We start from the raw sequence: 14,161 nt of genomic DNA, 5'->3' as shown, positions 1-14,161 counted from the left end.
GTTGATTTTGATAATACATTAATGTAATAAAAACCACAGTTGCCGATACTGAATAAATACTAGTTTACAGAAATGCGCAAGTCCCCTTGTTAAATTTCCTTTTGGCACATTCTTTTGCAATGGATCACCCTGAAAATAGAATTCTTACAATGGACTTCTGTCAGAGGTAGCTGATAAATGAACCTGAAGTGAGGTTGCTTGCTCCTGAGTTCACTTGTGCTACCTTTAAGTCTGTGACCAGCTACCATTTCAAAATACGTTATCCTGGACCCTATCTCTGCCTGCTCTGGTTTCCTGAGGCAACCTATTTCAACACAATGCAACTCCACTAATGTAACTCTTTGTTTCTCTCAAGTTCAGCTCACCAACCCCCCACCTGTCAAATAGTGACTTATTGTAAGCAAATGCCTATGTGGGTTATGTTTAAATTTTTCCACTTTTAGATTTGGGAGTTTCAATTTGATTCATGGTTGCTATCTCCTATAAAGGAAATGCTGAGTTTCTGTGTCAGACAACAAACCCCAAATTTGCCACTTGTAACATCTGGAATCTTGGAACCAAAATCCCAGAAATACTCAAGAGGCAAGTAAGATGCCTTATTTAGACCTGCAGAGCATAACATCTACATTATTGGCAGGAGGTGGGCATGTTGTTCAGATTTAAGGGATGTTAGAAATTATTGGATCACAGTTTGATGGTGGCAAAGTTTAGATCTCAGAATCTGGTTTTCCCAGGGATATAAGTTTAGTTTCCAACTTGTAGAAGAAGGGTTTGTCCCGGGATGGAATTTCTCTGCCACTGAATAATCCGTTCCTGGTAATATTTTTATGGATAGATAAGTGTTTACCAATGACAAAATATTCAAAATATTACTTTATTTCCTTTCCTACCATCTAGTACATGTGCAGTGAAAATTATAAACAACTGTTTCAAATATAAATGACAGCAAAGGTTCATCCTAGCAGACTTATTATTTAATTTTTAATTTTAATTTTTTCCGGTTGTCCAAATTCTCATGTCTATAAAGACTAGCCAATCCTTCAAAAGGATATTGATATTTATAGTTGAAATCAAGTCTTAATTTTACTCATGATTAATATCAGAATTAAGTAGCTTATTTCTATGACCTTGCTGAGGCCTGGTAACCTAAGAGGGGATGGTGTATAACTGTACAGAAGAAATGAAAAGGTGGCGGTAAGGAACTATTTAAGGAAAAAAATAACATTAACATCGGAAGATACTTCTTGCACCTGTATCCAATTTCACATTAGGAAAAAAGGATGAAATTATCCATTTCCCTGGTCGTAATTTTACATTTACATTTACATTGTTTTTATCCTGCTTAAGATTCTAGTTGTCTGATCTCAAGAATCAGGGGGGAAAATAAGAAGGAATGCTTTGGCAGTAATGAAAAAGACAACTTTGCATCTCCTTTATTGTGTTGCTTTTAGAAAAAGTTGGACGTTCCACAGTATTTTCATTCTGCATTATTACTATGCCCTAATGTTTTATCAGTTAGATATCAGTTAACAGAACATTCTTTTAAAAATGTAAATTGGAAGGATCGCTGGGTAGCTCAGTTGGTTAAGCGTCCAACCCTTGACCTCAGTGTTCATGAGTAAGCCCCACATGGGTTCAGTGCTGACAGCACAGAACCTGCTTGGGATTCTGTTTCCCCTCTGTCTGCCCCATCCCCGACTCATGCCGTGTCTCTCTCTCTCTCTCTCTCTCTCGCTCTCGCTCTCGCTCTCTCTGTCTCTCTCTCAAATAAACTCAAAAGAAGGAAATATTAAAAATAAATAAATTTTAAAAATTTAATGTAAATTGAAATGGAAACAGAGACCTATGTTAGCCAAAATGCCTATGACTGGCTTTCGCCTCTCTGGGGAGACGGGGTCCGCCCTGGCATGTAAGTATAATTCGAGGTAGCAGTGAAGTCATGTTTTTTTCGCTTGCAAAGTTGTATGTGTGGACTGCAGCTTTTCTTTTCAGAAAACACTGAGGCTATTCCACCTCTAAAATGCCAAATGCCACCAGACAGAAGGAGAGTTTCGTGTTGGGTGCGAGGTAAAAGAGGCTCATCTACCCCTCCTGCTCACCAGCGTGTTTGTGTGTTCCCCCTCCCCGCTCCAGCTGCTCCTGGGGACATCCTCCTTACTCCCAATTCTCCTACACTGCCTGACCTCAGTTGCTGATGAAGCCGCTCTACTAGATACCAAGTTGTTCAGCAACTTGTTAACTCTGCTGGCAGTGCTTGCATTTTCTAAGAGTTGCCCTGACCTGGAGACTAAATAGTACAGAAGAATGAAATAATGAGAGCTGGAATTTCATACCCCAAAAAGGGCAGACTCCTGTAGGTATAGGCACGTTCTCAGTCTTTCTCAAAAATACCTGGGTGCTGGCCACCCATTTTGCTCTGTGCAATGCGAATCCATATACAAATGCAAAAAGGTGTCGTTCGTGAAGCGTTCAAATACTGCTGGTTGATTCAGAGAGAACGTGTTTATTTATGAACTCTTGGTTCCTCCAAGTTTGCTGCTGTTTGGTCAGCTCTCACTCACGCACTCTTGTGGCCCATCTGTCAGATAACAAAGAGGTGAAACGATAGAAATGTTTTCTATTACTCATTCACAAAGCTGATATGGAACCTGTAGTGTTCTCAAGAACCCTTGATGTGCTGGATGCTGTTGTGAAAATAAGTGTCCTGTTTGCTTACTTGAGCTTTTATAGAAATTCCATGAATGTTTTGGAGCCCCCTGGGTATGCAAGCGATAGATTGAGCTATCTGGGTCTCAAAATTTGGCAGATACGGCAATGATAACTAAGTTCAACTCTTGGCCAATTTTGTCCCGTTCAGAGCGGGTTAAATTTCACTCTTGGGCACTCCAAGCCTCTCTAATCTTATCCGGGAGAAGCGGAGTTCTGCCTTGGTTTACAGTTGAGGTCACCCGTGCGGCAGTGTTTGGACAGGGACTGATGGAATTACGTTGCATTGTTAACATGAAATACCACTCTGCGGTGAGGACTGATGATGGTATTGGGGTCCTTTGACTCCTTGCATACAGTATCTTGAAATACATGCCTCCCTGAGATGTGCTGGACTCATAAAACATGCGAAGGACTCTGTTTGGCTTTCATCATTTATTTAACGTGAATGAAAGTTGTTTCAAGGGATTTATCAGGGAGTTAAGAAATGTTTCTAGGGAATAGAAAATGAAAAAGAAAATTGATCTTTGTTGTCAAAGTCATGCGTTATAATTGACTCTCCAAGGTGACGCACCATCTCCTTGAGGGGAAAGCTGCCAACAGCTTTGAAAGTGATCTGCCTGTTTTCTTCTCACACTGACTTGCAGGGAGGTGCTGGTATTTCAAGACGATTAAATCCTTGTGGAAGGTTTGCAAATAATGATGTCCATCCCTGTTTGTAAGAGAAGTTGGAATAAGGAAAATTATATTAGGCAGCTAGTTGTGTGAAATGTAGTAATCTTTGTTTAATTTCCCCCTTGTAGATATGTAATCACTTCTTTTTTAACAAAGCCTCTCTGTTTACATTTTCTTTAAACTTCACACTTGATACAAAGGTTTGCTCACATTTAGTCATACTTTTCGTGTGTGTGTGTGTGTGTGTGTGTGTGTGTGTGTTGTGCTTTTCAGGAGTGCCATGTGACTCTGCTGTTTAATCAGGACTATATTTAAAAGCAAATTTGTGAGAGAGTGTTTCCCATGTTATTAATGAGATAAGGTCTGAGTGAAGCAAGCTCTGTCGCAAAGGGCAAGTGTCATGCAGCAGGAAGTCCTGGCCATCCCTTCCACCCCTGCCTCAGCCAGGCTGCCACCTCCCTGTCAGTGCATACCACCACACAGAGGAAATGCCCTCACTCAGCCACCGGTGCCTCCTGTGCCTCCTGCTCCGCGCGGCGGGGCCCTCTGGCCCCCGGGCCCTGTACCAACTCTGACTTTCTGCAGTTTCCAGCGATCCTGGCACTTTCCTTACAAATGGCTTTTCTTTGGGATCTTCAAGGAGTCACAGTGCCAGGACAACCTCCCAGAGCCAAAACAAGATTGCGTTTCTCAAAGTCCTACAGGTATCACTCTTTACTTTTTGTAGCTGGGAAGAATTTTTTAATCAGTCTCTATGGCTTTAGCCCCCTCCCCCTGCAAATATTCTTTTTCCCTGTGTCGATCTATGTAACTTGTAACATGCTTTAGTTTGGCACTATGCAAAATATGAGTGACAAAGAAATGAACCTTAAAATAGTTGGGGTGTGTGGGAACCTGAGAAATAGCAGGAAGTTGACTAACTCTAAAAGCTGATTTTGAGAGTCAAATGGTGAACTTAAAAAAAAACCCAAAAACCAAATAACAACATTCCTATTACCCACATCTGGAAAACAAGGGTCTTAACATACCTCATGGAGTTAATATAGCCTTACACTGGTCATACTAACTTTCAGTGAATCCTTCAAATGTCAGGAAAGGGGTCTTGTTTGATTAAACAGGCAATCAAGCAAAAGGAAGGAAATGCTATTCTCATGCTCTAAGGGTTTCTGGGCAAATTCACGTGGAAAAGTGGAAACTGTCTCTGCGATCTAGATGATAATCATCTTGTCCAGGAGAATTAGACCCCATAAAATCAAAGTCAAAGTTTTGTTAATCTTTTATGTCTAAGGATTTCTGCAGAAATCACATGAAGAATCTTCACTTCACCACCTCAATAATGTGTCAATGACAACTTTGTTTTACATCCAAGTTAGCTTATTTTAACCAAACAACTAGAAAGAAGAAAGAAGACAGAAAAATCTTTGATTTCCTTCTTTGCTTGAGTATGCTAGCTATTTACAAGGAAAAGATTGATTCTTCACACTTTTTTTTTGTTTGTTTCTGATTGGTTAGTCTGTAACAGTAAAAGCTGTTTCAGGAAGAGCAAATACAGTTGAAACTGTTTTGCAAAATCTTGAGAATGTCTTTCTTATTTAGACCAAATGTAACATCTAGAAATTACTAGGCCTATATAGAAGTATGCATTCAAGTTGGATTAAAATACTTTCTGACTTACTTGCATAAAAAAATTCAAATTTTGGTTTAAAATAATTCAAGGAAATTATTTGTTTTAGGCAGTATGGAAGATAGTGCCCTTGGAATTTATTAGGGAACTATAAAATCAGAGAAATCAAATTATGAACTTCACCTATAGTAACAATGCATAAGCAAAATTTGACAAGGGATAAGTAAAAGTTGACAGCTAAAAATGTAAGTAGGAATTTCATTTATTTCTATTTCAAAACAAAATAAATACAATGTATTTTTATTATTTATATTACTTTATCAGTTACGTATACGGTTCAACATTAGAAATTATATGCCCTACTATATATTTTACATTCTAATCAATCCACATCTCATGCTTATTATTTGGATCTCATGCTTCTTATGTGCATGTTCATAATTGTTGTAAGCTCATCAAGGATATGTAACATTACAGTGCATGTTTCCAGTAGATGGTGGCTTCTAGACTCCCCTCATCATCGAGATCTGATAATAATTCCCAGGCTGTCATACATGCCTAACTACTGGGTAGTGTGAAAGGAATAGCATGTTGCACTAGTGTTTCAGAAATCTCAAAAAATGCAGTGTAAGCTCTACTGTATGATTTGCAGATATATTATGCAACTTGCCTTAGTCTGGCAAAGTTATCTTCATTGTCTGTTGGTCAAGTTCTGATCCTTTCCAAACTACAGCCCAGGTTCTTAGTTCTAACAAGCCTCTTTCATAGCAAGAGGTAAGAGTGACATCCCGAATCACCGTCATGGACCAATCCACTTTGGCACCTGAGAGACTTTGTCCCTCATTGATAGGTTTTTAATGTGAATGCGAATTGCCCATGTAATAATTAAATTATTTGCATGAACTGTCTTCACTATTCTTTGGGTCCTGTTTTGTCTCTCTATTTGGACTGTAAATTCTTTGAGGCCAGGGGCTCCCTTACATGTGACAGGAGTGCTATTAATTCATATTTGATGAAGCATTTTGCTATACTATCTTAGTTGGTATCACTGCTTTATTTGCAAAGCCAAGTTTTTGAAATAATCAGGGCCTATCAGAGGCCAGGGGTTCAGGAGATAGTTAGGGAAGTTGGAGGCCAGTTGACCACTCTGGTCTCACATTTTCAGAGGTCTGTCATTGCTCAAAAAGATTATGCATTCAGCTACAGCAGTGTACTGGCAATAATGAAAAAAGATATTTATCATCTAACTGTAAACTTTAACAGGCCACACCACCTCAAATGCACTGTGAATCAATATAGGTATGTATGTGTACACACACACACACACACACACACACACACACACACACTTAAATTCTACATTTATCTTCTGAATGGCACATTTTTATTGCCTAGCATTCCTGGGGTTAAAGGTGTTAAACTAATATAAATGTTTAAATTTTCCCACAATTTTGCAACCTTGTTTTTGAAATTTTTTTAATTGATTGTTTAACATATGTGATCCTTAAAAAAATGGAAGTAGCTTAAGCTTATCTTGACCCTTGAGAGGGTTTGGATATGATTTTACTATTAAAGCGACTGAAATAACTGGGCATCAGCTAATTTTTCTTCATTGAATTTCCCCTTTACAAGACTATTGGCTCGAGAAAAATATTTCATATTCTGTAAAATCCTGAAATGTGTCTAGTATAATATAATTTTTTTCTTTGAAGATGGAATGGACATGAATGCATGATACTGATGGTACACTTACCTTTAATCTGGAATAGTTTTCTTTGGCATTGTTTTCACTTTCTTGTAGCATTCAGGGTAAAGGAAAGCCAAGCCTAGAATCTGGAGAATTCAGTTAGAGTCTGATTTGTTAAAGTAAGAGCAAATCATATACATTGGATGACTCTTCATCTCTGAGAAGTACAATCTTAGACAGTAAACAATGCTTAAAATAGATTTGAAAGTAGTTTTTCAGCAGTGACAAAATTTTTGTCTTCTGTGGGCAAAATACATTTTTATAAAAAGCCAAATATGATTAATATATAGTGTATGAAGCCACATTTTATTTGATAGAGAGAAAAAGAGGATTGCACACTAAGGAGACTAATTTTCCTCTCTGGATATGGAATGAGTGCCAATTATTACTTAGAGCCACATCTTTCATATATGTTTTCGAGGAGAGTGAAAAGGGAATGATGTGTTCCTCACATTAGGTTTGAAGAAATAATGTGTGAATTTATGTTGGAGTTTTAAATATAGTACCTAAAAGTTTGGACAGAAAATGATCTGGGAAGGAAAGAAAGAATGAGCAGCTAAGAATTAGCAGGTTGATGGACTCTGCCAGCTCACCAAGGGAACAACACTAGGACATTTTGTTTGTCTAATTGCTATTGTTTGAAAGTATTGTAATGTTCAAGGAAACTTTAAATAGAAAGTTACCCTTCAAGAGATGGTCTTGTCTTCCAACCAGAACAATTCACAAAACTTTCTGCTTTCCTTCTTCTCAGAAAGGGATGCTAAAAGAAAAAGAAGAAAAAACCACATAAACATTTTATGTGGTGATTCTGGGGTGGTTGTATGCAAATAGAAAAGAAAGCCATCCAAGGTACATTTAGGACAGACATGATTCGCCTAGCATCCCACAAGCCAGAAGCAGAAAGCAGTTCTAGTTTTCTTGTCTCTTATACTAACAGGGGTCATGGAATACTCTAAATAATTGAGATTCTCAGAAAATCTCCAAATCTCTCTTTGCCAGTAGTTTCAACATCAACATCAACATCGCTCCCCCAGTGGTTTAACAGAGCTGCTAAATAGGTGATTCATTAAATTCATTTGCACATACCTGTACCTCTTGTAGAAGGGCTAAGAAGTAAATATTTTTAACGTGAAATAGACTGATCAGTGGAAAGGAGAATTAACAATCAGATTAAGAAACAAAAGCACAAGTGATATTAGAGTCATGAAAGGCCACATGTACTAGAACAAAAAACCATCAATGACCTTAAGTCATCCCCTGTGCTCTTACAAATCTATGTTTAGATCTGCAGCTTGGATCTGGACATCTGATAGAGGCAGACATGAGCAGGGACAAGAGGAGAGTGCGGTCTCAGCTGCTGTGTTACGACTAAAACCTGAACCTTAGCACCTCAGTCGTTGTCAAAGTAAGCCTAGCAATACCCACTAGAAAAGCAGGCTGGAACCCAGGCCTTAGGAAGGCAAATGAGTGCCACCAACAAGTCAATACACTGGGATATAACTTTCTAAGAACCCCATTCATGCCTCCTATTGCACAGCATTTGTGTAAAGCTTTTCAGATGTAAGAGATGTGATAACTATTGTTTTTACTGTCCTACAGCTCATCTCCATTAATTCTATAGGGTAAGTGAGGAGAAATGCCACCAAATAAGGGAGAAAGAATTGAAGGTTCAGGGATTAGAGGCCACACACACACAGGTGCGCGAGCACACACACACACACACACACACACACACACACACACCCGGAGACTAAAGTCTGGAGTAATATAAGTAACAAGTGAGTAATTGATAAGATTTAATTTCTCTTAGGCACTTAAATGTGCCATGTCGTGTTCCCAGTAAGGTACATGTGTTGTCTCACTTCATTCCACAAAACAACTCCATGAGGTAGATCAACTGTTTTCTTTCTTTTACAGCTGAGGAAACCAGGCGAAGTTTGAGAAACTTGCCCAAATTTGGACCCTGGCAGTCTGTCCCAGAGCCTAGACTTCTAAGTAGTCACTCTGCTACCTCTAGTTTCCTGAGTAAATCCTCTCATGACCACACAGGGAGGAGTGTGCCCTAATGAGAGGTGCAATTCTAAAATTTTTTTGGATGTTTATTTATTTTTGAGAGAGAGAGAGACAGAGTGCGAGTTGGGGAGGTGCAGAGAGAGAGAGAGAGAGACAGACGGACAGACAGACACACATACACACACACAGAATCTGAAGCAGTCTCCAGATTCTGAGCCATCAGCACAGAGCCCGCCGCGGGGCTCGAACTCACAGACTGCGAGATCATGACCTGAGCTGAAGTCGGATGCTTAACTGACTGAGCCACCCAGGTGCCCCAAGAAGTGCGATTCAATAGATTTACTGTCCTGCTGGGCTCAACTCCGAATCTTTCCCTGAAAAGAGATCATTTTGTAATTTGATGTAGAACATGGCTTGGTGGTCAATGAAAATAGAAACTTACTAAATAATACCTAAACTGTCATCTAAACTAATTGGTATTGGTTTAGAGCAGTATTGAGCAAGAATGCCCAATTGTAAGTATTTCTTATGTTAAGAAACAATGAAACAAACAATCCCTAATCGGTGAGTTAAGTGGCCCAGCTCTATCCTCTCACTGGGTTTTGTTTGTGGGCTTCCATCTGGCTCATATCATCTGGGCAAATACATTGGTCATGTGGTTTTATTTTACTGCCAAAATGTTGCTTCTTGGCCAGCTGTTCAGTGGAGCCTGAAGATTGTCTGAGCTTAAAGAGGTCAACTTCATCCTGTTCCGTGCCTATTTATTCCACTGGCATTGTTGCGAATATTAAACTGGCCTTCTTAACCATATTCCAAATGGAGAGTAATAGGATTATTGAAAATGGGAAGAAATAGTTACCTTATAGGCCACATAACAGTCATTATAGGAATAGCAGAGAGGTTGACAATCACTGCATATGTGGGCAGAGGTAGCATAGTAGAGGGGGAAAGACTTTGGCTTTAGAGCTGAACAGATGAAGTTTGAATGCCAACTCTGCTGCTTTCTTGACTGAGTGGTTTCCCTAACTGTCATCAGTAGATTCCATGTCTATAAATGGAAAATATAAATGCCTACTTCACAAAGCCATTGTGCCCTTCAGCGAAAATATGTATTTAACAATCAGCTGCTTACCCCCTCTTTCTTTTATAGCATTTCCCACAGTTCTCTTACCATTTCACCAATTTTGTGATGCTCTTAGATAGGTTTATAGGTTACCCATCATCATTGGGGCTGCATTTGGTTACAGATTAGAGCAATACAGCTGGCGGCTTGCAGGTCAAACATCTGCATCGTTGGAAGGTGGTGTGGAGTGATGGTTGGGAGCTGGCTGGCTCTAGACCCATACAACTGAGGTTCAAATTTCCATACTTTCATTCACAGCTATGAGACATTGAAAAGTTATTTAACTTTATTGCTTCAGTTTCCTTATCTGTAAAATGAGATGTTGTGAGGAGTAAGTGTGTTAATCATATGTAATTCCTGGCACATGAAAGCACTAAAATAAATGTTAGTTATTATTAATACTAGAATGTAAGTTCCATGTGACAGCGATTTTTGCCTTCTTTTTTCCACCTCTTTAACGCCTGTAAGGGTGTGTGACGTAGTGTAGGTGGTTGATGTATACACATTGAATGAATGAAACTATCAGCAAATATTTCTAGACCACTGACAAGAATGGGGACACTCTGCTTCCTTTTCCAAAATTCATGGAAGAGAGAGTTAAAGTTGGAGAGACCTAAGAGTTCATCTGCTCAAACCCATCATCTTACATTGAAAAACCTAAAGATCTAGAGAGACCCAGGTTATGAAATTTGATGGTGTCACAGCCAGACCTGTACAAACCATGGTTCTGTGTGCTTCTGCACGAATTTTTTTCTCCAATGTCCCACCCCCTCACCTCAGTGCAGATCCCATTTAAATCAATGTCTTTGGTAAGGCGGCAAACAGAATGATTTGGTACCCACTTTCTACAACTAGGGAGGAGTGCGAGAGTCAAAATTGGGTAGCCACCATGAAAAGATGGGCTTCTAAATACTAGAAAGAGTCCTCTAAGGAAGACTACACTCAGACACTTTACCTACAAATCTAAAAATCCCATCCTACAACAGCTGCAATAGGGATTTGGAAGAGCCTTTTCATAACTAGGGTTTTTGCAGAGGGCATTAGCTAAGATTTTCTAAATTGAAAGAAACATATCTCAAACATCCAAAGGAATCTGTGCAATTAGCAATGCTGACCAGACACAGAGTTAAAGAGGGGAAGTAGGGCTTGTGAGTTCTCTGTACTATCAAGACAGTGCATGCAGCAAGCACAGACAGAAAGATATAAAATTGTGTGTGGTTATTATAAAAGTACTGATGCTATTAGGTGGCTGGGAGCTACACACCAGCCTGGAGCACGGTCAGATGTGGACTGGCAGGAGATGCAGAAATCAAGGTAGCAGAAGAAGGAAAGATACCTTCCACTGCTGAGAGTTTGTAATCATGCTTGTGAGTATTTCTGATGGTCAACATGAGAGCCATACTATGCTTAAAACTATAAGTGTAATGGATGTGAGTATTCGTGGTGAATAAAGTTTATAATATTGTCATTATGTTGATTCTAGATTTTTAGCTAGTAGAATTTGGGCTATAAGTCATTAAACTGAGGAAATCCCAGCACACAGTTTTAAGGGCTAGTACCTTAATTGAGTGGGCCAGAGAAGACTGTTCAGACTGACCATAGCAAATAATGAACACTTTCCTAGAGGGGGAACATCTGCTTCTGCACACCTTCATTTGCTGCTTCTCGCTATGGAGGCTCCCACCCCTGTGTGCTTTGCCACCGCCGAATACCCACCTCCTGCCTTGCCGGTGTCCCCTCCTAACCTCCATTATGTTTTTCACATTTGAACCGTAATTGAAGAGCTTCTCTAATTTTCTTAACAAGGGGCTGAAGAAAGCCTCTTAATTTCTGTAAGGCTGAGTTAGATAAGTGCCCAGAGTGACTGTGAATCAGAGCAAAAGAAAATCTCATTGGCAAGGGAGACGACATTATGAAACTAATAAACTTGTCAAATTGTATAGTTTGACATCTAATGATAATGTAAATTTGGAAGGGGAACAACTAAAATATTGCAGAGAAAAGATGGATCTGTGGACAGAGTCGATACATATTACTTTAATTATGGGAAGTCAATCAAATGTGAAAGGCAGATGTTTGAAGAGCAATAAGTATGTAAGCCCCGTTGTGAAAAGAAAACTGGAGAGTGAAAAAGATGAACGTTGTGGTGGGCTAAAGGAATAAGTTAAAAACTAATGTTCCCATGAACAAACACTCAAATGTAATCAGTACTCACATAAAAAGATGAATGCAGGGGCGCCTGGGTGGCTTTGTCGGTTAAGCGTCCGACTTCGGCCCAGGTCATGATCTCACGGTCTGTGAGTTCGAGCCCCGCGTCGGGCTCTGTGCTGACAGCTCAGAGCCTGGAGCCTGCTTCAGATTCTGTGTCTTCCTCTCTCTCTCTGTCCCTCCCCCACTCATGCTGTCTCTCTCTGTCTCAAAAATAAATAAACGTTAAAAAAAATTAAAAAAAAAAGATGAATGCATTCATTCACAAACTATTTTTGAATGCCTATGATAAGCCTGTTCAGTAGTGGGCTGGTAAATGTTAACAGCCAGCTTTCTGTGAAGACACCAAAAGGAAAAAAAAAAAAGGCTGTTTGTAATATTTGCTGATTTCAAAACTCCTCAAATCCTCCCAGTGGCCCATTTCAAGCTGTAGAGGTCACTTGATGGAGAGTTGGCAAGAGGTGCATTGTAGTGCAGGCAGATATGTTGATGTAAATGAACTCAAGAATGTACATAATGTAACAATGTAGTCAAAGTGCTAGGAACTAAAGAGTTTCGAATGTTTATTACTAGTGTTTTTAACATCATTTATTTAATAAGTTTATATCATTTAACTTTTTTAACGTTTATGTTTTTATTATTTTTAATATGAAATTTATTGTCAAATTGGTTTCCATACAACACCCAGTCTCATCCCAACAGGTGCCCTCCTCAATACCCATCACCCACCCCCCATCAACCCTCAGTTTGTTCTCAGTTTTTAAGAGTCTCTTATGTTTTGGCTCCCTCCCTCTCTAACTTTTTTTTTTTTAAATGAGACAGAAAGCATGAGCCAGGGAGGAGCAGAGAGAGAGGGAGGCACAGAATCTGAAGCAGAGCTCCAGGCTCTGAGCTGTCAGCACAGAGACTGATGTGGGGCTCGAACCCACGAGCTGTGAGATCATGACCTGAACTGAAGTCGGATGCTTAACCGACTGAGCCACCCAGGTACCCCATATCATTTAACTTTTTACAGTTGTAGGTATAATGACCAATTTAGAAATACTCCTGAACATGGAAGAGTCTGCTTTTTCAGCTGGTGTGGACAGCTCTACCACACCCCTTTGTCTGGTGTTTTACTAGCCACCTGACATTATTAACCTTATATTAGGAATATAATGATAAGGAAAATGGATGAGATCTTTGCTCTCACACAGCTTACCTCTTAGTGGAAGAAAGCATAAACAAGTTAACAACTAAATAAAACAACGTAGGTACTGAGACAGGAGATTCTGCTTGAAGAAATCAAGGAAGCCTTCATAAAGAAAAGAGCTATTTAGTTACATATAATTGAAGTGTGTCCATTCCATATATCCATGAGTACATTTGCAGTCCTAGGCAGGCAAGACATAACTAAGAATTGCACCCAGTTGATGGAACCACATGGATATTCACCTCATTATTGACTGTGTTCTTGGTCATATCAGACTCCAGTCTCCTCACTGAATTTGTCTTTGCTTCTCCTTAACTGTAAACATGCAAAGAGGAGAAGGAAAGGGGAGTGGATATCATACTTTCTTTTACATTGTTTTGTGTAATCCTCAAAAAGTTCCATGATATAAAATATTAAAGTTAAAAAAATGAAATTTAAAAATCAATAGTAGTAGTATATCCTACAGTAGTACCTTTTCTTGGCTTGGTTTATCTGTCCATGTCAGCCCTAAAAATAGAGATGTCATAAGCTGGGAGAAATAATGTGATGCATTTTTTTTTTTTATTTTCAAAAGTTATCATACAAATTTAAAATGTTGGATTACAGGGAGAGCTAGTCAGCCCAACTTTTCTCTAACACATAAATTTTAAGATGGTGCCTGTAAATATTATGCTTCTAATGCTTGTTGCTTGATCCCTTTTGGCAATTAACTTGTCTTTAATTGATTTGTGGATTATCCACTTGAAGTTGCTATGGATAAAGGAATGCAATGGCAGAATTTGTTTATATAGGATAGTAAAATGGATTGGCTAGGAAGAGAGGTCTAACAGAGGTTTTTCTTTTCACATAATTGCAGTGTTTAGATGGATGGAG

General features: G+C 39.1%; 1 protein-coding gene across 6 annotated transcripts in view; it reads left to right on the top strand.

Moving 5' to 3' along the window:
- Nucleotides 1-14,161, top strand: part of PDE4D (phosphodiesterase 4D) — a 1,410,663-nt gene that overhangs the window by 1,061,150 nt on the left and 335,352 nt on the right. Inside the window, exon 1 of one of the 6 annotated variants that reach the window (XM_042939590.1) lies at nucleotides 3,880-4,085. The exons of the other annotated variants lie outside the window; for them this stretch is intronic. Coding sequence (XP_042795524.1) covers nucleotides 3,997-4,085 — 89 coding nt within the window. The 5' untranslated portion in view covers nucleotides 3,880-3,996. Of the gene's footprint in view, nucleotides 1-3,879; nucleotides 4,086-14,161 lie in introns of those variants that run through there. 6 annotated transcript variants of the gene reach the window in all.

Source organism: Panthera leo, chromosome A1 (assembly GCF_018350215.1).
Source record: "Panthera leo isolate Ple1 chromosome A1, P.leo_Ple1_pat1.1, whole genome shotgun sequence".
In the NCBI taxonomy this organism is placed as follows: Eukaryota; Metazoa; Chordata; class Mammalia; order Carnivora; family Felidae; genus Panthera; species Panthera leo.
This window is presented reverse-complemented; position numbering and strand designations above follow the sequence as displayed.